The sequence below is a fragment of the Pungitius pungitius genome, chromosome 12 (genome assembly GCF_949316345.1).
Source record: "Pungitius pungitius chromosome 12, fPunPun2.1, whole genome shotgun sequence".
Lineage (NCBI taxonomy): Eukaryota > Metazoa > Chordata > Actinopteri > Perciformes > Gasterosteidae > Pungitius > Pungitius pungitius.
In genome coordinates, this window is record NC_084911.1 from 4,454,353 (window position 1) to 4,479,354 (window position 25,002).

The window sequence follows — 25,002 nt, forward strand, 5'->3', positions numbered from 1 at the left end:
CAGCGTCCCTCCCACCGATGACGGGAAACCACTTGAGTTTTACCAAAAGAATAAAGCGAGTTTGGAAAAAATATCGAGCTTTTAGTCTGATTATTTCCCTACTATCATAGAAACATTTAAGTATATTGGAACATCTTGATTTTTCAGCCGTGCAAGTGTTTCTCTGGCAATTGGCCCACTGTCACTTGGGTCCAGACTGAAGTAGACTGGGTCCAATGTAAGGAAGAATCTCACACTGACCTGGCTGGTGTTCAGCAGAGTCATTTTGCAAATGATCTTCTTTCCGTTTTATTTCATTTTATTTAAAATACTTTACTATCAGCTACAACGTGAAAATAACATTTGAACAGGAGAGCAATGTAAGCCCCACAGATAACTTGAATGAATCAGCGATCCTGCTGCACGCGCATGTTCACGGGAGGTGAGGAAATAGAGATTGAAATGTTCAATATTAAAGCGCATGGTTTGCAAGCATCTTTTTGGATAGTCCTTTAGAGAATACAATAAGACACATTTTGTCATTCTTTATCTTTACAGTGCGCGCCTCGAGAGCACCAAAGCAACACATGAATGATCATTTTTAATATTCTCCTTCTCTCTTAGAAAAAAAAAAGTCCGCACGGCCACACTGCGGGGAGGACAGAAGAATTACGTCTTGTGTCGAAGTGACGAGATGAGGAGTGGGCCGCTAGTCGTCTTTTATCTCACTCGCCAGTTCTGCTGCTTTCCTGATTTTCTTTCTCACGAAATGTGTTCATTTGGGACTTTAAACCCTCACTGAGCTTTTGTTGTGTGCGTCTTTTATCTGTTCTTATTCAAAAAGGATGCCTTTAGTCTACCTTTTGTTATTTTCTCCTCTCTACAGGGGGAGGAAAGAGGAATGGTATGAGAAGAAATGGAAAAAAAACCCAATGAGCTGGCACCCATCTGCAAAACCACATATACTGTATGTGACAGCATCATAAATGGCTTTTTGTCTTTGCCTCTACATTTATGTATGAGTGCGTGGTGGCTTGATGTCAATAGACAGAATAATGCACTGCATTTGTTCCTGTGTGGGGGAAGCAGAAAGGGTAATGGTATATTTTACTCGCAGCTGAAGAAATAATTATTTATGTTTTTGTCCACAGATCTGGAGGTTTGTGTGTCTGTGTGTAAGTGGGAGTTTTGGCAACCTGTGATTACCTCTATTTTTAAAAGAGACTATTTATTTAATCGCCCCTATTTCTGCAACGGAGTCCCCTGATCTGCCTGCTCGCTCGCTGACAGAGAGCGTGTGAAGATGGCATTATAAAAAGAAGCGGAGGAAAAGCTGTGTGTGTTTTGGAGGAAGGTGTGTATTGAAATCTGTTTTGCTCAACATTTGGAAAACATATGTGTGACTTTTCCCAAATGAGACAACACCTATAGTGTTAATATATTTTTTTATTGTAGTTTAGATGGCTGAGCTTTATGCAAAGGGGGGTGGGGGGGTGCGATTTGGCTTTTTTTATTTACAGTCTGTCAATTCTGGAGGTGAAGCTGTTCCGCTGTGGTGAGATACCAACTCCTCATATTCCACAACCGAGCCACAGAACTTTCCGTGTGAACCAAAATTAAACACGCAGATGAGAGATATTTGACAAGGAATCCAATGTTCAGAGCAGCAGCTGATGATCTCAGTCTCTCTCTCTCTCTCCATTGATGTCATGGCTCTGTGCTCACCTGGAGCGGGACAGCAGGCGCAGAGGCTGTTAGTCCTGACACTTGCTTGGAGGCACAGCAAGAGGTCATGGGACATAACAGTAACAGCAGGGGACATTCTGAATAATGATAGTGGACATTTATTATACAGGGGCACAAGCAATCCCTGCAGGGTCTTTGCAGGGTTGGCCAGATACGCCACTGGGTCAGATTTCACAAATAACCACATTTACGCCAGGGCTTAATTGTGCCTCCCGTTGCTTTTCTACCTCAGAGAGTTGACGTCACGGCCAAGCTGAGCGGGAGCAGCCGGGACGAGATGAGGGCTAATTAATAGCCTTTTTTTAAAAAATAATTCAGTGGTCTCCCCACCTGCTCTGACATTTCTCCACAATCAAATCACTGCGGACGAGTGCAGACAGACAGAGGCAGAAGTGTGACATTGATCGAGAGACGATGAGGCCGAGGGCTTGATTCAGAATAAGAAAGGAGCCAGTGAGTGACGGAGTGAGGCAGATGGAGCCAGAAAAACAAAATGAGGGGATTACGAGACAGAGAGAGAGAGAGATAGAGAGAGAGAGAGAGAACGATGGAACTGTTCAATAACACTCCTCCACACTGGCAAAGTTTCATTAGCTTCAGAAGAGTCACGGTGCTTTGAGTCACAGCAGATGGGAAGCACGGCCGAGTGTTATTAGAGGTACAGCAGCTACTGCTGGTGTCCGAATCTCAGGCGCTTCGTCGACCAAAGTCCTGTGCAGCCCTTCTGTCGAGGCACCAGCTATTGTTTAAACAAAGACCAGTGTGTGTGTGTGTGTGTGTGTGCGTCGCCACAGTTTATTCTCCCCAATGTCAAAACATTAGTTCCACGTCAATGTACACTCACCATCACTGCAAAAAAAAAAAAAGGCAAAAGAAATATTTCAACATCCGTCAGCAGCAACAAAATACTGATGTTGCCAATCAAACACTGTATTGTGTTTACAACCTAAAACACCTAAAAGTTCATATTACAATTGTAAATCGTGCAACTGTGAAACACCGAACTGATCAGCGACGTGCCAGACACAACATTGTGCTTGTTGAATTGCTGCATTGTTGCATCACACAGGCCCGCTAATTATTTGATGGGGCGCCAGAGAGAATCAATCCACCGACACGGCGTCCCAGAAAAAGCAATTCAAACCAAACGGTGAGCATTTCCAATCGTTGTTTGGTGACGCAAAACAGTGACGGCTCTGCCTCGATCGGGACTTATAATGAAAACCACTTAGAAAAATGCAGCCAAGTCAACTTTAGTCCGTTGAAACCGTACAGCACATGTACCATAAGGAAAGAAAATGTACAGCTACATACGTATACACTTTGACAACAGCTTATTGTAACTTCTGGTGTAAATAGAACTTGCTCTTTTTGGACTTTGACTCTTTTGGTAAATGTTTAGCTTCAAGGTGACAAATGCTCCACAACATGCACTCTGGAGAATGAATTGACTGTGTCCAACTCCCACCGTGGACATGTTGGACAACGTTTTGCTCCCGTTCGTTTCCCTGATTCGGACGCTTTGCCGTTTTCTCAAAACGTCGTCACTTTCCCCGTAGTCCACGTGGCTCGGGGTGATTAAATAAAAAAGGCCTGAATCACTCGCACGGCGCCACTATGTGATGTTTATGCTGCCGCCGTGTTTTCAGGGCCGCGCTTGGCCGCGTGCTGCAGAGCGTGTTTTGTGGAGGGCGTTATTAGTACATGGCGCTTCAACGTCCCTTATTTAGAAGCTCCCTGCTCATTTTTAGGCCTTGACTACAGGTTGAAGATGCAGGAAAACACAAACTGTGGTGCGGGCCTGCGTGATCCTCAGCATCCACTCCCGCGGGGAGTACCTTCCACGGGTCGGTGGTGCACACCATGTTGTCTGCGTGCATTGAAAGGCCAGAGACTCGTTTGCAAAGATGTATTTAATAAGGTGTGTTGCCAACCAATGGCTCAGGGTACTTCCAAACACGTACTCACTACTGTGAATTCTCAAAAGGTGTGAACAAGTGATGCTACATAAAACTAGGCACAATGACAAATAACATTTTTACATGGGTATAAGTCCAGTTCTGTTGCCATTTTTCTCCAGGATGGTGGTAATGTTCATGCTGCCGTGTGATTCTCAGTTTCTTCCATCTCTAATATTTTATAAATATCTGACAAACAACAAGCCATCAGGACACATGAGACCAAAGAGCTTAAGGGTGACGCAACGTTGCAGGTATCATTGAATACGACAGCTATCACTACGAAGGAGATACCTCAACAAAAACAACATATGACATCAAATAAAGTGCTTTTCACGGTATAATCTTCACGTATATTGAAATGCAGACTCAAGAAGAATCATGTTTGTTTGATCTCTGTTGTCCAAAAGGAGAAAAACAAATTATTCCATGATTTGGCATAATTCTACTTGCGCTTCAAACCAACATTTCCGTGACACATCATCATGAAACAGTGTGTGTGTGTGTGTGTGTGTGTGTGTGTTCTCTCTTTGGAACACAATGTCCTCTTGAAGACTGCCTCACATTTGTTCAATAAATAATGGATGAATGAATCACTAAACTGTAAAGAATTCACCTCTGAACTGCAAGAGGAATAAAAGTTGCTCATTTATTTCATAACTGAAGAGCAACCTGAAGGAAGAGAAGACGAGAGAGGAGAACACGAAGAGGAGAAGATGAAGAGGAGAACATGAAGAGGACGTTTGATCAGCGGTGACTGGTGCACCCATGTGTGCATGCACACACACTGACTCATCATGGTTTGACGCTGATGTCATTCCTCCTTCCTCTCACTCAAACTCAAGACTCCATGTCATGGTCAGAGCATCTCCGTTGGCCTGTGTGCCCCAATAACGCCGCGAAGTCCTTCGCGTGGGAACACGGGAGCCGCAGCTTCCGCTGGTAAAAGTTCAGGGTCTTGCCCAACGATCTCAGGAAAGCCTCCCTGTTTTTTGGAGAAAGGGCCTCAAGTTTCCTCTCACTTACTTGGGATCGCCGCTCCTTAGATCTCACCTTCAAACCGTAACACAAGTGATTTGGACCCGATAAGCGCTGTGGTTTCGGAGATACCAACCCTATGGATATGCCGTTAGTCAAAAAGAAAGACATTTAGTCCCCGATAGTAGATGGTGAACATTTGAAAGTTTGTTCTGCAGTCCGCTGATTCATGCTCTCTTTCCATAAATAAAATATATCCTGTTCCATATCGCTTGGTCCAGTGTTTTCATTGTTATATTATACTGAAAAAGTCAGAGAAGAAAAGCTCCTGTGAAGAAGATCCCCAGAGCCTTCGATTTGGTTTTGAAAATACTCTCATTTCTGAACCCTCGAGCTGGAAAGTGCAGTTAAAAGTCCTGACAGCTGAGGATTATTTTGGATTGGGTCTTCTCCTTTCATCCCCCCTCTCTCTTTCTCTCCTGATGGGGGGCAGCTTTCTTGTACCATGGAGTTGATGTCAGTCCCCATGCAAGACGGCGTGACATGGAGCAGAAAGGAATTAAACACGCCGAGTGGGCAAGAAACAAGAAAGGCCACTGACAGACAGACAGGACACAGCGTCCCTCCCACATGTCTTCCATGAGCAGAGACTAAATGTGAACACTCATCTGCCATGCGTATTCAAATCATTTTCTTTATGTTAATTGTTTTGACTTGGAAAGATAAGACTAAGCTAATGAGAAGCAGTTCCTTTCTAAAAGCGATACTACGCAGCTGTATCTTCCGTTTAAGATTTCAACTGGAAAACCGTTTTGTTCATAAAGTTTCCGCTGGAAAAAGCGTCTTTTTTGTCGAGAGGAACGGGTGTGGGGGGGGGGGGGGGGTGACAGTAGGAGTGACGGGATGGTCACGCGAGGCTCAGATCTCCTCTATGGACTCAGCGGGGACCAAGCCTCGCTTCTTTCCGCTGCTCAGCTTCAGGAACACCTCGCCGTCCTCCCGCTTTCCAACGCAGATCTAAAGGGAATTCATCACAAACTATGAAGTAACAGATACAATACTGTACGGAATTTTGAGACATTAACTGATCTACAAGAAGGTCTTGTTTTATATACATGTTTCTCTTAATATGTAAATCAACAGCGCCAAGAGGAAGAATGAACAAACTGGCCATTAGTGCCTTAGTACATTTTTATTTGTCATAAATTATTTAAATACTAAATAATGAATATTAAAATAATAAAACAGTAAATAAAACTGGACTAAAGAATTTAGATTACACATTATGCACTCGGAAAGTTGACACCAAAATCCAAAATAAATGTCCATATATTTTGGATTTGGTTAACTGTCCCTCTTATTGAAACGGTGGTGACAAATCCCCTCAATGCAGTTCTTGCCAGCAGGAAATGGCTTTTGTTTGTGTGAGGAAATAAACCAGGAGTGAGAATTGGTTAAAGAAGATGAAGTCTCGTTGATATTCTGTTAAAACAAAGATGGAAACTGCCAGTCGTCACGCCTTAGGGGCCTTGAAATGGCTTTGAAATACCAGCGTACCTGGGATTCCCTCACGGCCATGTGTCCTCTCTCTCGGCTGCCCGGGTAGCCTTGGACGACCCGCCACACTCTCTCTCCTGGCCGGACCCTCTGCACAAAGTTGGCTGGGAAGAAGCCGACTTTGTCGCCGCTCTTGCCCTGGAAAACACACGCGCGTGACCAGTAGAATCAGTCCACATTTCATTGGCATTACGCCGTGTGTCGGGATGACTGTCGAATCCTCCTAATGAGGCACTGAATTAGTTTTATGAAGGCCACCGATTCATCGAAGTCTCTTTCTCTTGGGATATGTGTCGTCATTGTGTTGATTGTGAGCCAAGCAAATATTTAACACAGAAGAAGTTCGGACCGTTGAAACGTGCATTTATTGATATGTCTCAGAGTAGTCACTGTCAAGTCTGTAGAAAGAAGCAAATTATGAAGACAGATAAAGAAATCATTTAAGATGAAGGAACCCTTGGATTAGGTAAACTATAGTAAGGCGTTTGTGTATTTGTGCCACGTAATTAAAGAAACGGCAGATTTAGCGGCTTTGCCTCGCTCGCTGCTGAAGAAAGGTTAAGTTCCACTGAGCCTCTACGTGCAGCAGCAATTCACAGCTGTTGATGTGCCGAAGGGATTGACAAGGCATACATTAGTGATGAAGAGATGAATCACCAATTACACATTGCATAAAAAGGTTCCTCAGAGAGGAAGGGAAGATTGAAGGTCGATGTGGGCCACATAAGTGCTGGTGAAAACGGGTCCGCTAGACGGAAGGGACACAGACTGCACGTGAGGTTATTGCACGAGCATCTTGCTTTTTCTTTGACGCACACAGATGCACGTTCGTTTCCATCAGGAGCCGATAATGAGCTCTTTGCGGTTGCAAGTCGACTTCATTATGTTAAACTCCTGGTACCTTTTGGAGAAAATTAAGTTCTATTTCTGTCTGTGGCTGCCTGCATGTTTATGACGGTGAAAATGGGAGCAGGTGTTATTCATCATGTTTTTTTTGTTTCAAAGACCCAAATTAACACATCCACACAATAAATGCCCACACACACATACACACATTTCTGTTCCTTCCAACATATATCATGCACACAATGATTAATTACCCACCTTCCACCACTCTTCGTTAGAGTCATCAGTGACCTGCACACGATCACCAGGCCTCGAGGACAAAAGAAAGAAGAGCAGATGAGAAAAAGGGATTTAGTGGAAAAGGGGGAGACGAGAGTGGGATACGTGATGTTGAAGAAAAAATACAAATGTGTAGAGTTGAGTTTGAGGACAAGAGATGATATTTATAAAACTGCAAAAGAAAGCATTACGAACAAACAAATCTTTTGGATCGTCAGGTTACAGAGCGGCAGACACCGAAGTCCTGAGAGCGACGTGAAATACAACTGTCCAGCGTCTACTGCAGTGAGGAAGGGAGGGTCTGATCTGCAGCCAACCTGGTCTGAATGTTAATGATGCTACCAGGTTTTTATGACACACACACACGTGCGCTGTCCCAGATCCAAACGGCTGTCCCAAATACTTCTTTACATCGCGTCACGTGTGTGTGTGTGTGTATGTGTGTGTCTGCTCTCACAAACACACACATACATACACTATTTGGCACCGAGTTAGCTAAACAGCTAAAGCTTAATAATATATTCATAGTCATAGGCAAACTCGTCGATACCTTTTTTTTAAAGGTCTATGCGTGTAATTTAAAGGTATAACAGCATAAACCTAGTTTAATTTATGAATGAGGGAACAGCAACATCTGAAAAAAGACCCTTTAACAGTCCTCCAGTAATGGATAGAGGGTCTAATTCAACGAGTTTGATATTCATTTTATGCCACACTCTTAACATTTGGACATAATATGTTGTATAATGTTGCATCAGTATTTCCGGTTGCTGTGCACCCGCGGTGAGGGAGGCAGAAACAGTTCAGATGACTGATGACAAGCTTTTGTGTGAAAAAGAAAAGAAAATGATAGAAAACTAAACTCTAAACTCTTTTAAGTCAAAAGAGCACAATGCAGTAAACCTTCAGCCACTTGATCCTATTAAAACCAATGACCCAAGTAAACTAAATAAACCTTCAATCTGACAATTTTAACCCAAGCACAGTCCAATGTTCCTCTGAATCGCCCAAAAATCAAACCCAGACAACTCACAGCACACATTTAGAGCTGTCGCAGCAGGACAAGGGCAGGTGGCCCAGTTCCATCCATTATCCCAGTAGGCCTGAATGAGCATTAAAAATAGGACCCTGGAACCCAGCGCGGCCCTTCATAATGTTTCAAAGTACACCTGATATTTTCCTGCTCAGTCAAGCCAAACTGTCTGCTGAAAGAAAGGTCTGTTGTTCACCCCGGCGCCACGTAAACAATCCTGTGTTTTCCCTGATTTGGACCCTCTCCTCATATGTTGAACTAATAACGAGTGATCTCGAACACAACCACAGGGATCGGTAGCCTTAAATAACCTGACAGTACATGGGTGTGCAGAACCTTTAGTTCGGCAGTGGTCAAATGAATGGTGTTGAACACCTACAATCACCACAGTAATGAAAATCTAACAGGAATCTACCTCTGAAGTCCCCGAAACACCTCCTGGCCTAATTTTTCTTCTTCTTCTTCTTCTTCTTCATCCTATATAGCTTTTAAACCTACATTTGCACTTAACTTTCTCCTCCCCTCTCTCTCTCTGCCTATAATAATCTCCAGCTTCATGCCATCTCCCTCTATGTATGCACGCCTTCTCTCAGTGGTTTGGTGCCTTTACCCCCCCCCCCCCCCCCCCCCCCGCCCCCCTGCTGGGAACGCAGCTCAGGCGCTGGCTCTGTAAGGGGACAGAGATGGGCTTTGAGTTTATAATTAGTCGTCCTTTAGGGCGCCCCGACATCGTCCTCTGCAGATGGCTAGGACATTTCCATCCCGCAGGAACAACAGTCGGGGTCAAAAATACAGACAAAACAAATGTACTCGCACAAACAATAGCAACAAAAAAACTGTATCACACAAGCACTTCTGCACGTACACCATTAAAATGCCTGCCGCAGGCGGCCTGGGTGGCTTCAACTCACTGAAGTTCCAGGTCATTCAGTTCCTGAGGCAGAAACTTGTAGAGCGCTACATAGGTGTGGATGGAGTGAACTTCAATGCGCTTGGGTACCTGGACACAGTGAGACAGGGACGGGAAGTGGGTGAGACAGATGTAACACGCTGGGGGGGTGGAAAACCTCAAGGGCTGGATTGAAGAGAGCGCTACCATCACACTGCTCTCCTCTGCGGCATTGGGGGCTTCGGCGGGAGTCTGAGCCTCGGAGGGAGTCGGGGCTCCGCTGCAGCTCTCGCCCTCCTCCTCCTCCTCCTCCTCCTCCTCCTCCTTCTTCTCCAGCTCGACGTCGGGGACGGAGATGTCTGAGGGTGGAGAGGATTTGTCTCAGGCGGCGCCGCTTGCACGCACACAACCACACGTATCCGAACAGACGTTTCATTGTTAACAGGTATAGCTCTGCCTTCTCTCTCACACACACACACAGAGACGTGCACAGGTAATCACGACATCGCAATGGCACACGTATGCACGGACATACAGCACATACAGGGAGAGACAGACACACCATAGGCGGCGTTTACCCCCTATCTCTTGAGTTATCACTTCCTCCAAGCTGTACTGTCTCTGCTGCATCTCCTCACCTCCCTCCCCCTTATCAAAGGAAAGAGAGAGGCAGAATGTAATATTAGCAGAACAATGTCAAAGAGGGTTGCAAAGTGGGAGGAACACGCTGGGAATGCACACCAAACAGATCAGTAGGTCACAGTGTTGTGAAAGGACACGCATGCGCTTCTTATGCACTGTTTGGTTCAACAAGTGGGTGTTTAGGACAATTTGAACAGTGTTTTTACTACTGTATGTTTAATGAGGAAGAACACAGACGCCACGGTGACATCTGTTGTGCTCCTCGTAGACAGATGACAGCCTAGTGCTCAATCAGAACACTTCACCATATGCCTAGTTGTATTTGCAGTAAGTAAGGGAGTGAAAATGGACTCGAAAGATAGGAAACATCTAAAAAGGTCTTCAAAAGGAAATTCTGTTGCATCTGGCATGTTTTGCCCGATTACCTTTCTTAGCTTTCTCATTTAATAAAAACTATACCTTTAGCTCTCGACGTTTAACATCATCTATCCAATTCTCACAATTATTTGAAAAAATATTTTCTTAAACTGGGGAGTGTGGTGCATTGGTCGTATTATTTAACCAGCAGGCTGACCACTGGACCAACGTTATGCCTTGATGGCACTGATCCCACTGTCCTCCACCACTGGGTGATGATGTCATACCAGGCTGCGCGTCGGTGACTCGGACAAACTGCCAAAACTGGAGCGGCTCATCTGTGCCAAGGAAGTCCCATAGCGCAGGGCGGCGTACACGGGATCTACACGCATCCGCACAGCCTCTGAAACCACACACACACACACACACACATTCAGAAAACAAATGCACGCACACGCACTACATTTGTCAAGCAAAGACACAGCTGTGTACACAGTTTGGACTCCCCACTGAAATAACACTGTACTGTCTGTATTGCTATGCAAATGCTATATTAAAATTAAAGATAAGCGTAGTAACACAGTCAGTCCTGGACCAGAGTGACCCACTTTAGATCTGACAGAGGACCTGACGAGACTTAAGTCAACATCAAGACATTCCAATAATTCAACATGATTTGATTTATTTATACATGGCCAGATGTTCTGTGTGTGTGTGTGTGTGTGTGTGTGTGTGTGTGTGTGTGTGTGTGTGTGTGTGTGTGTGTGTGTACGCATGAGTATGAAGGATGAAGTCATTATGGCATTTAATTTCATACTGAAGTCGCTGCATTTATCTTCCAGAGATAAATTAAATAGAAACTACAGTGGTCTCGTGCGACGTGTGTAGGTGCGTGTAAGTATTCATTAGGTGGTAAAGCTCGAGTTAAGATTGTGTCACACACACTGTAGCATTGTGACTGAAGCAGGCCTTTCTATAAAGAGCAGACTAATTTCAGGGGGAGAAGAATAAAGAGTAGAAAGTAGTACTCAGAGACTATACAAATAATAATTATAGTAGTCTCTGACCTTCAGGATTTTTTTTCAGTGGCTTAATGTCTGTCTTCATATTGGCCTTTAATCAACATTGGCTCTTTTGACTTGTGTTTACTTCCTAACTAACCAATTATAACTTCAAACATTCAATCAATTACAAGCACAGTTTGACCGTTTGTCCCATCTTTCACTTTAACCGTATACGGCTTTTTTCTGATTTAAAAAGGAAAAAAAAAAAAAAAATCATTGTACGGATTTCAATCGGTAGCTATTGCGATTTTAACTGTCATTTAAGGCTGGAAAGAAGAGCTTTAACAGTTACTTCACTGCTGCAGCTACTAGACTCCCACCCGGACAAATGAGGTTTCATATGCCACAAGAGACCGCTTTTACCAAAAGTTCATGGGAAACGACAAGGTCCTAAAGTGTCCTTTTATAAAAAATTGGCACTTGATAATAATGTGTAAAAACACGAGCGCGGGTTATTCTACCAACTCTTTAGTTTGCTCGATTTTGAGGACACTTTGCAATGTGCGATTGTGAGTTTGGCAGGTCGCAGTCTCAGCTTGCCCTGGCAGAGCTCCTGGCCCCAATGGTGCTCGGCTCATGGGTGACGGCGGAGCTGTAGGTCAATTGTGCCCTGATTCATAGGCGGTGCAGAGGAAGTGACAGCGTGAGCCGAGCTGCGAACCCTGATTCAGCTCGGCACACGGTATCTGAGATGATGGACTGTATCACGTACACAGCTGTTCAGCCAAAAAAAGGTATTTCAAAGAATAACAAGCTCCCAATCAGAGATGACGATTGGAAGAACAAATCCAGGAACCTCGGTGCTCGAGAGACAAATAGGATAGTGTTGGATTTGTTTACCTTCAGAATCGTGGGAAAGGTAAAAAAAAAAAAAAGGATTTCTATTCAAATTCAAATGTTTGGTAAAATAGAAGGGGTGTTATGATGCAGTGGCCGAGTTGGAGGCAGCAGTTCAATGTTGATATAGCTTGAACATGCAAACTCAAGTGCCAGACAATAACATCCGACCCTTTAATCAGCCGAGGGCCGTACAGTGCGGAGCATGAACAGATGTATGAAAAACACAAACATTAAAATGTGTAAATATCTATTCACATACTTTCAGGATGCAGAGCGTCCGAGGGAGGCTGAATTTGTTCTTCCTCTTTACATTTTCCCCACTTCACGCTCCTCGGTCATCAGGTAAGATGGAGACAGTTCTGGTTTAATTACAGTGCATGCACAAGCACACGAGAAAAAGAAAAAAAAAAGGCTAGGCGCGCGACGTCACAATAACAGAAGCACAGAGGACGCATACACGACACCCACTCACTCATAAAGCACACGCACACAGACACACACAGGCATGCTCACCTTGGCTCGGTTGCACTTCCTTGACAACAGACAACTGGTCATTGACAAGCATCGGCGAGCTGAAGTTTCGCTTGAACGCGCCGGACTAGACGGGAGGGGAACAGACAGGAGGATTTGTTTTCAGTTTATTGGCGGAGAGCTGCAGGGAAAAACTAGCTGATATGCCGTATCTTATGGAGTAATCAGAAGCACATCAAGGCTCATTTCTGCCATCAAGTGACAAACTGAGGCAACCCGTGGGTCTCTCTTTCCTGCTTCACCATTTACCAGTAGGCACATGGCTTACGCAGACATGGGCATGTGATTATTTGTCTATTTGTCTATGTCTGCACGGGTGTCATTTCACACTGAATTAAGCAGATTGAGTGTTTCAGCTGAGATATCAGTTTGTCTTTCCATTGACTTGCAAATGAGCCACTCAATTCTTCATATTCATATTATGTTAATAGGAAACCGCATTTTGTTCTAGCAAAGATCCCCAGGTTTCTAGTCAGGTGATATTTTTCGACCTTTCGCCGCCCTAATGATTCCACCATCTTTCAGTCTCTACGTCTTCGCGCTCTTCTGGTCAAACTGCGGCGAGCCGTTCGCGACTCCTAAAAATCGTCCGAGTGGCTCTCCGAAGGTCTCGCCTTGTGCTGCGTGCTGACGTCCTCCGCTCTGTACCAGGAGATAAACGCCACGGCTCTGTCTGAAATCCCTCCAAATCTGCCACCAAGTGCACTACACTCCTCAGGGTCAAGAGTCAAGTCGAGTGTTTGTGTCTGCGGGTCGAGACTTGTACGTGTCTCAGACTGCTATTTTCATTTCCACATTGTTCCAAAACACACAACAACATGTTTTTTGTGGAGATTAGAGTTAAATTTTGCGTGATCCAGCAGTCTAGGTTCACCATGGTAATGTCACCATGGCAACAGTTGTCCCAGTCGGATATGTGTTTGTCATGGTAATGCTTTCATTTTTGATATTATATAACACATAACACAAAATGATTGCAATCCAAATGGTCTGTTAAAGAGGTCCGGGTAAACACAGGTAAGTTGCAAATCAATAAAAAGCTTTTATTGGCCGCCTTGGCCGAGTGTTACATTGACGAGTGGCGTGACTACGCGCCCGCCGCTGAAAAGGTGAGCATGTTTTAACTTGAACGAGCGTCCAAAAAACACTCGAGATTGTGACGCACGGCACAGGAGACGAGAGCATGCCAAGGGCATGTTTATCACGGGGATGTGTCTGGATGGGCCTGAGGGATGAGGTAACTAAATGTTCCAATTGCCATTTAGCAATTTAGCAAAGTAGCAAACGTTTAACAAACACTGTGAAGGGGTCAAACATTTCAGACAAAACCGCAGACATCTCCAAGACCGGGAAAAACACCACGGCAGGAACCCATCAATTCACCGTCTGTTTTACTCTTAAAGGGAGTATCGCCCATTGTACTGTACTGAAGGAGACTTTAAACCTGTGATCGAGACCATAAATTCATGTTTGCAACATTTTTCGCAGTAGCCCTCGAAAAAAAGAAATCGAGCTTAAGGCAATTCTGCCTTGGCGGCACTTTTCAGCACTCGAGGTTGCCGCCTGATCCTGTGAAACTAATCGTATTCATCAATGCAAAGACCAGCTGATTGTTTGTGCTCTGCACTGCCCTCATCCATCTGGTACCATTACACATCCTCCTCGCGTGAAACGAATAAGTGAGCAGATGTTGTTACCTATGGATTGAGCTAGCAATTTCTAAGCTTTGTGCTAAGCTAACCGGCGACTGTACAATCCTTTAAGGATATCTTCGGGGGAAACGGAATTTGTAAACGGAAGAAGTTTCATGCAGCTGGTAGTAATACCTGAATAGACAAATACAAGATTACCATACACACAGGAGTTCCATAAAGGAAATCTAAGCGACAAACACATTATCTCCCTCTCTGAAGTGAAGCAGGCCTGCACTGTATAAATAGCACAGCGGTGGTGTTTAGTTGCAAAAATGTTTGCCAAACAACATTCAAAACCCGTTGATTACAAGGGCACCAAATCATTCTGTGGGCCTTCTCGTACCTTCCCGTGGCACAACTGCAGCGATAGTTCCGAGGTGCACCACAGGTGAGCCGCCATCTTGCACGTCTTACACCGCAAAGCCTGTTTGGAGTTTCCTGCGGAGAGGGACAAAGATGAGAGGAGAGCAGATGAAACGCAGACACGGAGACAGCCACAAAGAAGAAAAAAATAACTCGGCTACACGGGGGAGAAAATCCCAACAAACCAGGGGCGGCCTTGAGATTGAGCGAGCGGGTTTCTCTCGGTTCTGATAGAGAGCGTAAATAAAAGTGTTGTCGTTTAATCAAGCCGGCACCGACACTAACGGATTCATAATCAACAGCTCTCCTTCCAAAACATCCTGGAGAGAGCAGCTGGAGATATTTCAATTCGTTATTGATTTGGCATTGTGTTGTAATGCTTTTTCATCTTTCAAGTAGTCAAGCCTCAGAGAATTAGTATGTTTTTCCTTTTATTTGTTATAAGCAATGCGGCCTGCTGAATGCATTTAAGGATTAAGATGTTGAGCCCCTTTTATCCGACAACCCAACGGGCAAATAGATTTGTGGATTTGTTGCAGGGTGGGGGACACATCGACAGGTTTATAGTCGGAATTGTAATGCAGCAAACACGGATTGCGCCTCATCCGCCTAAGAAAGAGACAGATGCTCGATGGTGTTCGGGGGACCGTAGAGGAGTGCAGCCAGCGAGGTTGATATATCACATGTACATAAATCAATGTACACACAACAAACAAAGAACACACAAAATGTTGCACTCTGTAATCAATCAGCACAAAATCCTTGTTACTATATCCATCTTCACAGATGTCTCTAAGAGCTGAGTTTAATTTTAGAAGAAATGAGCAACAGTCACATGGCAGCTATTCGGCTATTTACAGGTTGAAAATGCTTATTTTCATTTAGCAAAAATCTGGCTCGCCAAAGGTCCTTTTGCACAATTCCCTTTCCGGCGGAATGTTTTTACATAAATAGTAGTAGATGGTACAAACGGAGCATCATGAGCGGCTGGAGGACCTTACCCACTATCATGTGCTTGCAGTGCTGACAGTTGGTTGGTTTGCGGAAGACATGGTCCTGGAAACAGTGGGTGATCTGAGGCCGCGCAGGTTTGGCGGGCAGCGATGGGGAGAGGCTGAGAGAGGGGGAGTGGGAGCAGATGGAGGGGTTGGGGCTGAGAGATGGCGAAATGGACGGCGACCGGTCGCCACCCAGAGGGGAGCCGGGCGTCAGCGGGGGAGAAGGAGGCGTGAAGTCCGGGGGCAGGCGAGCGTCGCTGTAGGACCTTTGGAAGAAGTTCTCCACGCTTTTGCTGCGCATGATGGTCTTGAAGGACAGCGAGCGCTTTAGTCTCTGGAGCTGCACACACACACACACACACACACACACACACACACACAGACACACATAGACAAAGAGAGAGAGGGTACACTGTAATAAACACCAGATAAGCACGAATGCAGTGGCACATTCGGGAGCAACAACAAATGTCCAATACGGCCTCAGGGCACCACAAGCGACATCTCTGCATCCATAAAGACAACGCTCTGCAATATCACCTCAAATGAAAACAACCCCTTAATAGGTCATGTGACCGCGCTGCGTCCTTTGAACTGTCACATTTAAGCCTGTGCATTTGGCAAGACGACACCCACAGACGTGCATGGAGGTGGGAGGTCTATCGTGGGGGGAGACGAGACGAGACAAGTTCAGAAAGCCTTATCAGCAGCCTCTCTTCGGCCGCATCGATTGGCTGGAGATAAACACATGCTCCCTGGCGAGTTTCCCCCCCCTCTGTACAGCCATTTGTCACCCTGACATGAAGTGTCAGCGAGAGAGCGGCGTGCGAGGGTGTGGCCGCGTCGCAGGGGATGAATGGATCGACGGCGACGTACAAGCAGACAGATAATCAGTAGGCCACATACAGTCGGCCCCCGTCTGCGCGTTCTCTCTGCCCGGGCCCCAGACTTAATCACTTCACGGTGACACGCGGGTTTGCAGCTCCGCGCGTCTGGGAATGAGATATGAAAACGGTTTGGGTCGATTTGAGCCTGTGGTTGGGAGGCACGGCGCAGGAGAAACAGAGCCAGCTCGATTTACAGCTTTTTACACTTTGGTGGGAGATTGGAAAGGCCTAATGTGAATAATGAGTTTTAAATACAGTATATTTAGCCTTTATTCATTCATAAATAGTGTTGTTTCCTGCTAATGACCCAACTAATGATGACTCGAGTGATCATTTGGGAAGATTTATTGACTTCATCCAGTTCCCTCTGGAGCCGCGTAATGCTCCGTTTTCACTCCCTCTAAGACACGGAAACGGGGGAATGTGGAAAATCTCCTTGATTTACCCGAGGTGCTCAGATAAATTGAAATCTGAACGTGAACAATTTTATGACCACTGAAAAAAAAACTGCTGATGAAGATTGTGGAAAGCTCCAGAAATGTAAATGCATGGTGAGATTGCATCGTGCCATCAATTCATACTTCATAGAGTAGTTACATTATTCCAACAATCTCTGTAATTCTATGAATTACTCGCTTGGTTAAAAGCCATTCTGCTGGAGCGAGATGGCTGGAGGAAGGGATACAGACAAAAGCATTTTTCACAAAAGTTGTTCATACCAATACTCAGAACATCCTCAGATAACCTTTATAGACCAGTAAACCAAAATATTCAAAGACGAATGCCTCATAAAAAGGGGGTGTGTATTATTTTCTTTTCTCTGCAGCATGACAGCCTTGAGCTGAGCTCTCTCTCTCAATCAGAGCAGATGAGCGCCGGCGTAACAGCTACGGATGGAGCACATGTCTCAATTACAGCTAATCTAATCATCTGTCGATGTGCGTGCGAGCCGAAAAAAGCATTCCCATTGGCCCCCATTCGTACGTGAGCGGAGAGCGCCGTGGTGGAAGCCAGTGTGACGCCACGTTGGATCTGGGTCGCGTGAAATTCTGAGACAGGTGAGAGGTCGGTGGGGATGAGTCAGAGTGAGTGACACGACGCCCGATGGGCGCTCCAGTCCCAAATGTAGTAGTATTGTGGCGCAGCAATTGTCTGAGATGAAAAATAGCCTCAAATTGACTTCATCTCCTGGTTAGGTTTAGCTTGTTAATGTTTTCAATTTTGTAAAACTCACAAATACCTCGTAAAGTAAATAGACCGGTTCCGACAAGGTGCCTCGGTGCCCGTGTAAAAGCCACCATTCTCACATCTGTGATCCATCTACCAGCCCCCAGTTGTTCTCACATGGAGCCAATATAAGCGTCCAAAATCAATACAAGATGTCCAAAGGGACAGCAGGCTTTGAGCAGACACAGCTTTTATTTCCTCTGAATATGTAGCCGCCCTCCGTCCTAATTTATTGGGCCCGAGCTGAGATGTATATGTCGATGCCCCGACCTGTCCAGAGGTCAGAACGGAGCAACAAAGGCTCCGTCCCACTGGGGGTGACACCATAAACGTGTGGCCGTAGCCTGCTTTAGTGTGAACTGGTATAAATTATTCAGCCTTTAGAGACTTTTTCAAAAGGAAAGGCTTATCCAGTCATTCCAGCTGTGTCTTTGGTCAAAGGCTGTAAATGTCAAAACATTGCCTCTCATTCTAGAGCCGGGTAAGACGTTCTTGGTTTCTTTCACATCAGCAGCCAAACAGTAACATCGCTTTAAATAGAGCGTAACCAAGTGTGCATGCGTTTGAATGGCGAGATTTGTACCAATTCTTTGTTCCAATTCCCTCTTTTTCTACCACTATGCGTGTTCCCTCCTGAACCGAGTAGCAGCAGAAGAGAAGAAGTGCAGTAGAAGCCCTTGCAATAGAGACACCCCCCCAGCCGCTCCAAATCACTGCACGAAAATGCAGTATTTCACTTTCTGTAGCTCGTAATGTAAACGTTAAAAATTGCGTTTTAGCTTTGTTGGCACAAAAATAATTAGCAGAATGTCTGTGATATTACAGTTTCATGAAGGATAACTATGAAACACAGTGTTCTGCCACAATTCAGTTCTAAATCATAATATGTGGCTTCAGAGGAAATGGCCGGCCCCTACAGAATATTTTTACACCATCAGTGTTGCTCCATTTCATGATGTACAACTTAAATAAGAACTACGGTAAAATAGCAATCTGAAAGATTTAGCGAAATAGTAAAAAAAAACAGTGAGAAAAGAAAGAATTAAAGGAAATAATTGAGCACATCATGCAAACAGCTTTGGCCTTTGTCAGTACAATGAGAACTAGTTTCACATCCCAATGTTTTTTGGCTCATCTTTGTCATTATGCATCGCAGGCTGCTTCCCTCGCACACATCGCTAATGCACACACACAGTGACACAAACCGCACACACTTCTCTTCCCGTCTCTCTACGATTGTTTAATGGAGGAGAAATAGTAGCGAGGATTATAAGCCACTTTCCTCACAGCGGTGCAGCCGGGCCCTGCCTCGAAAGCTTTGCCCAGGTAACTCATCCACCTCAATTTTCAATGCACACACACACACACACACACACAATATCCGCCGACGAGGGGTGGGGATTGAAGCCCTCTAGTGTGCACTATTCTCACACATTGCCTTGCACTGTCACATCAATAAACATCGCAGCAGTAAAGGTGTTACATTAATCAACAAGGACCTTGGACTACTCCCGCCTCCCTCTCTCCTGCTCGCGTCACTCAGCATCGGCGTCACTCCATAGTTAATGAAAAGTGAAGTGAACTCAAAGCGTGAATGTGGTTTCCGAGAGAGAGGGAGAGAGAGGGATATACACAAGTGAAATGACAGAAAAATCATGGATTATTGGCAACACTTTAGCATTGAGATGGTAAGTTTTACAGGGTAAAAAGGTCCTTTTAATATCAATGACCCTGCCCCCTTCATCTTTGACATTTTTTAAGCCGCTACCAGTCTTTCTTTAAATCGTATTGTCCATCCACCACCCTGGACAAAGTGGAAAGAAATGCTACGCATTATTGTAGGTGTCCATGGTCCCTAGATGATGAATCATAGCGATGACAAAGCCCACTTCGTATCCCTCATGTCTGCTCACAACATTTATTCTTTTAATAAAAAATGTCAGACGGAAGACATCAAGAAGAACACCAACACGTCTTTCAAATTTGCTACGCAGAGTGTTCAAGTGCAAGGCACCAGGGAGAAATATCTGGATTAAGCTGTTCTGTGGCAATGACAAGTTCTCATTCTCACACTGAAGTCAATTTCAGTCACCCTTTAACTACTGCTCACATTGAGTGCAGAAGAAGAAACCAAAGTGGGCACAGGGATGAATTGTAATGTTCCCAAACTGCCAAATGGTCCTCAAAAAAAAAACATGTCAATCATTAGAAGTACTTCTGCGCTCAGAGGCTCAGCTTAAAAGAACCTGTAGACTTTAAATCACTGAAAGCGAACCCAAAGCACCACCAGACCCAACAGCTCTCCACCAAGAGCATCACTAGGCAGATGCCTGATGTTCAGGCATATTCTCTGCTCTTCCAATCCCATTTGACTGCCAGCCTTGGCAATAGACCAGTGCATTGTTGGGTAGCAGGGAGAAGGTCCATGCTTGCATTCCATTTAATCCTCTGGCACTCAATTTTGCGGTTTCTGTTATCTTTGTAGGGAGCATCTATGGTAAAGCAAGCGCCCCGTCATATCTAATTAAATATCTGTGCACTATGTGTCTGATTAGATTCCTTGACGGCTTAAATACCCTGTGGCGGTGTTTTCTTTTTTGCAATGGATCCTGATGAAGTACTGTATATATCTTAACAGATATGGGTGGAATAACGATGAGAGATTTTCAATCCACCTGGGACCACACCTGTGCATATCAAAGCCCGGTTGATATTAACGTTAGTATAGAATGCGGGGGTGGAGGCAGACACTGCAGCTGAGGGTATAATCCTTTAGTGTCCTAAAAGCCTTCCATTAAAAAGCAAGCTTCCACAGCTCCTGCACTTTGAAGATAGCCCTTGAAATATTTGATAAACAGTGAAGTCAACAAATTGAATGGATTCATGGGGACACTTTGTAACAACGCTTGAGCCTCACACTGTACCACGCAGGGATTTTTTTTTTTTTGGCTTATTAGGCACAAACTGCACGTATAAATGTGGCCTTTTAGGCTGACTGTGTTAACTGACTGATTGTGTTAAGTTTCTTGTAATAAAAGGTTATTTGACATGTTTGCATCCGTGTGTGTGTGTGTAACATCATCAATAAAGAGCAGATCAACCAACAATAAAGATGAAAAACATTATTTACATTATTTAAAGCGACCTACCACCTACCTTATACTAATAAAATACAAAATATAAATGACAAGTACGCAGAAATGTGTGTGCGAAGTGTTTGTGTGTGTGTGTGTGTGTGTGTGTGTGTGTGTGTGTGTGTGTGTGTGTGTGTGTGTGTGTGTGTGTGTGTGTACGCGGGCGCGCGCGTGCAGGGAGTGAATTTGGAGAGGCAGAGAAGAAGGAGGCAGACAGAGACACAGTGACATCACACCTTACGTGTGTGCTTACACCTAATGACGCAGTCCTGATTAATACAGTTGCAATTGTGAAGATTGAATGTTATACAAACCGGCGGAATAATGAGGAAGAGGAGCATAGCTGCATAACAACAAGGTAAAACAACCTCCCTTATTATCCAGCCTAAAAAGAATTGAGCTCAAATCATCCACGCAGGGACCTCTTCGGCCAAGTTGAGAGTCTTTGCCCCCTCGTCACGCGGATTATTTTAGTATTGGCCGAAGGACACGAGAGCGTCTTGGTTGCCCGGCATCACGCGCACACCTGTGGGTTTACTTGCCTTGGACGACATCGGCTGGATGGACAAGGTGCTCGGGGAGCGCTGCAGCGGGGAGTCGCTCTCCGTCCCATCGTTCCCAGTAATCATCGCCGCTGCGGTGCACAGTCGTCAAAGACACAAACAATTAAAAGAAGATGAAAAAAAAAGCCGTTTAACTCCTCAAACTGTGCCCGGTTTTCACAACGTGTCCAGCTCCGGCCGTAAAAAAGCTCGGCAAAGTGGGACGGATCCACATCACCGGGGTCGTGGCGCGCTGTGAGGCGGACGCCTGGTGCTCATCCGCCTTCCGCGCACCGCCCGCAGGTTGATTGGAGAGTTTTCTAAATGCGCAAAAACACAGCAGCTGTGTGTATATTTGGTTCAAAGTCGTGCGCGTGAGAAGCGTTCGGCGTGGAGGCTCCCGCGTGGATCACAGTAGCTGCATCGTCTCTTGAAGCGCATCCGCACAACTCCAGTTTTGGGAGAAATTCCGTCCTACGGTCTCCAGAAAGGGTTCGAAACTGCAAACGGCGTCTTAGAATGAATGGATCCAACAAAGAGTCTAGCTTTGCGAGGTACCGGTTGGGTGTAAACCCCAAAACGACCTGAGCCCTTCGCTGCTGCACACACTTAAATTTAAGCGCAATCTGAGACACGCCTTCCCGTGCGTCTCAGGCGCATGATTGGGTCCATTTTTACAACTCTGACGGAATCGGGCACCACGGACGTGGGCGGGGTTTATTTTCCAAATATAGACCGTAGCTCACGTCACATTAGGTTTATAGTGAGATTTCCTTTTCGAGATGATGAGCGTTTGCATCAAAAGCAGGATGATTCCTCTTCATTGAGTGCATCTCTACTTTGTGCAGAAAAATAATAAATGAAAAAAACTACATAATTGCAAATAATTCCAACAGGTTAAATAGTTACACAATCTAGTTTGTTAATGTAGACTGTACTGCAAATGGCTGAAGAGCTCCACACTCCGGACCGCTAAACAATAAACAACGTCACAGAAGAGGGTGCGGGATGCTGCTGTGGACATTTCCGTAGCCTATTTAATGAATTTGCGATTCAACGCATCAGTCATCTTCACCCATATAGCGGTCAATGACCCATTTGGGAGCTGCACTACTTTCGCACTACGTTTGTTCTTTTGCTGGGAAATAGTTTTCGGGACACTTGACTCATGAATTTCTTGTCATTTCCCACCTGATTGGCACCTCTCATTTCAGATGCAATCTCATCTCCTGGCCTCCTGGGGTGAATGTCCATTGATTGCCCTCTTCACATCAAATGAAAATGAGGGAATACAGCTGTGGTCACAGCTACTGATTTCTGCACTGACATGATGAATTAAAAAGACAGGTAGAATTATACGAGTGGAATAGCAAAAGGATTTCTGAGCCACTGGAGAATCATTCACAGTGTGGGACGGAGGTAAAACACTTTAAAGTATGTTTTCAGCACGGCATTAATTCACCTAAGCTTGCCATCAAAATCTGCTGTAAGCCATCAGGAGAGTGCATGGATGAGTTGTACAAAAGACCCCAAATGAAGACAAGAGGAGAGAACCTCAGTTGTGTTAATTACTGCTTCACTCCAAGACAGGACACAACGGATTGCAGAGTGGCTGCAAAAAATAGGAAAAGCAACAAAACAGAAGTCAAGTCCAAAGTTGTCTGGTGTGTAGCTGCGGCTTTGCAGCCAAAAATAAACCAAAACGCAATGTCTTGGTACGGCAGTGTGCAGCGGGCTGTGATCTGATCCGTCTGTGTTCCAACACAGAAAAACACTGGAGGAGAAAAAAAGACATACATTTAAATGTCTCCCTCTGAGACACCGCTTTGATCCTCCCATGCGATGCCCCAGGTGCCGGAACGCGGCGGCTAAAAATGAGCATTACAAAACCACTGATCTCTCAGTGATTGTGAGACAGGGGGAAACAATAGGAGGCGGAGGGAAGCAAAATGAGCCCCATGCGGCGGCAGACGGCTCCCAGACGTGCCAGCGGTCGTCATGGTGACGTCACAGGACCCGAGCTGCTGCTCATCCCACTGGAATAAATTAACACAGCTTCTTCCTTTCACCTCAGACAGGTGTACGCTATAGTACACACAACGGGGGGGGGGGAAGCTGATCAGGCACTCTGTGTCAGAAACATCACGTTAAACCAAAAACACGCATCTGAAAAAGACTGTGCTCTTCGGACTTTATGCTGTTCAGACCATGACCTCAGTGACCTTTGCAAGGTTATAATTATTATAATTTGTATTTCACCTTCCAAATCTAAACTACACAAATCTGCAGGTCCGTCACTTCCTTCTCGGTGCTCTTGGTACCTCTGCTGCTTCCTCCATTGGACATTAGAAGGTATTTTTGGAACATTTCCTCCTCCATACATTGACATCGCAGGACTCCGGTGGGACGGGGGGGGGGGGCATATTTGTCTCATGGTGCTCGGTGCTCAATCCCAAGGTTTATGGGCAATGTTTTCCTAATGTTGAATTTTTAATGTGATGATGTCTGCATCGTGACATTGCAGGATGTTGAACGACATAATATGAAGTTGAGGATTAATCACAGAAAGACAAACCTTCTCCAATGTCCAAATACGAATTTGACTACCGTTTTAAGAAAACGTAAAAGTTGCATTTGAATAGCTACAATCACCACTAACAATGTTTTTTTAAAACGGGCAATTTATTTTATCATGTCCTTTAAGTAAAGAGTGAATTATAGCCCAGAACTGGTGGTTTAACCCACCGTAGTCCTGAGTAAAGTGAATGCATTTCTCTCATTGAAAGGCATGAGAAGATCCTGAATCCCGCCACCAGCTGAGAGGTGAAACAGGACCTGCAGCGTGAGGGGACCAACGCGACGGGCTCGCGGCTGCCACCTGCTGCTCAGACAGCGGCCCGCAACGCGAGATCGAGCTCAGCACCAGAGTGAAAACCATGACAAGTCTTAATAATATAGGTATATATTTATTTATACGTATATATTCATTTATAATCGGTTAATTGTAAAAAAAAAAAAAAAAAAAAGAAAGGAAAAAAAAGAAAGAAAAGAAAAAACATTTACAGCAATTTTATGAACTACAGTCGTTGTCAAAACGTTTTTGAAATGTCACAGGTGTCAATCTACCATGAACACACACTGTGGATTCACCTCCTGCTCTCCGTCCTGATCCTCAACTTAACTCCAGTGTTTGGGACATGGAACAAGCGCGTACAGCTCGACTGGAAGGTCCAACAGAAGGATAGAGGAGGCGTTTTGGGAGGAAAAACGAGTCTGGGGTTTTGCTTTTTTCGGGAGCCTGTAGTGTATTTTGTACCATGGAAAGTTATAAATAGCAGGATGTTTCTTTTGTACAAAGCTATACGGGGAAACTACCTGTGACCCCGTCCAAGTGTTTGGCTTTAAAGCTCTGGTGACCCAAATCAAATCAGTGACTGACTGAGGGCAAGCAGGTGTTA

The 25,002-nt window shown here is 45.0% G+C and overlaps 1 protein-coding gene across 2 annotated transcripts; it reads right to left on the bottom strand.

Moving 5' to 3' along the window:
- Window positions 1-5,579: 5,579 nt before the first annotated feature.
- On the bottom strand, window positions 5,580-22,410 carry LOC119220814 (SH3 and cysteine-rich domain-containing protein 2-like). Of its 2 annotated transcripts, XM_037477064.2 has the most exons (11): window positions 21,545-22,410; window positions 15,758-16,094; window positions 14,737-14,831; window positions 12,682-12,766; window positions 10,552-10,667; window positions 9,844-9,913; window positions 9,473-9,624; window positions 9,288-9,376; window positions 7,323-7,374; window positions 6,219-6,356; window positions 5,580-5,678 (listed from the first exon to the last, which is right to left on the bottom strand). In XM_037477064.2, the coding sequence occupies exons 1-11, from the start codon at window positions 21,629-21,631 to the stop codon at window positions 5,580-5,582; spliced, it is 1,320 nt and encodes a 439-aa protein (XP_037332961.2). In that variant the 5' UTR covers window positions 21,632-22,410. The 2 variants fall into 2 exon arrangements, with proteins under 2 accessions (XP_037332961.2, XP_037332962.2); XM_037477065.2 differs by lacking the exons at window positions 9,844-9,913; window positions 10,552-10,667.
- Window positions 22,411-25,002: the final 2,592 nt, after the last annotated feature.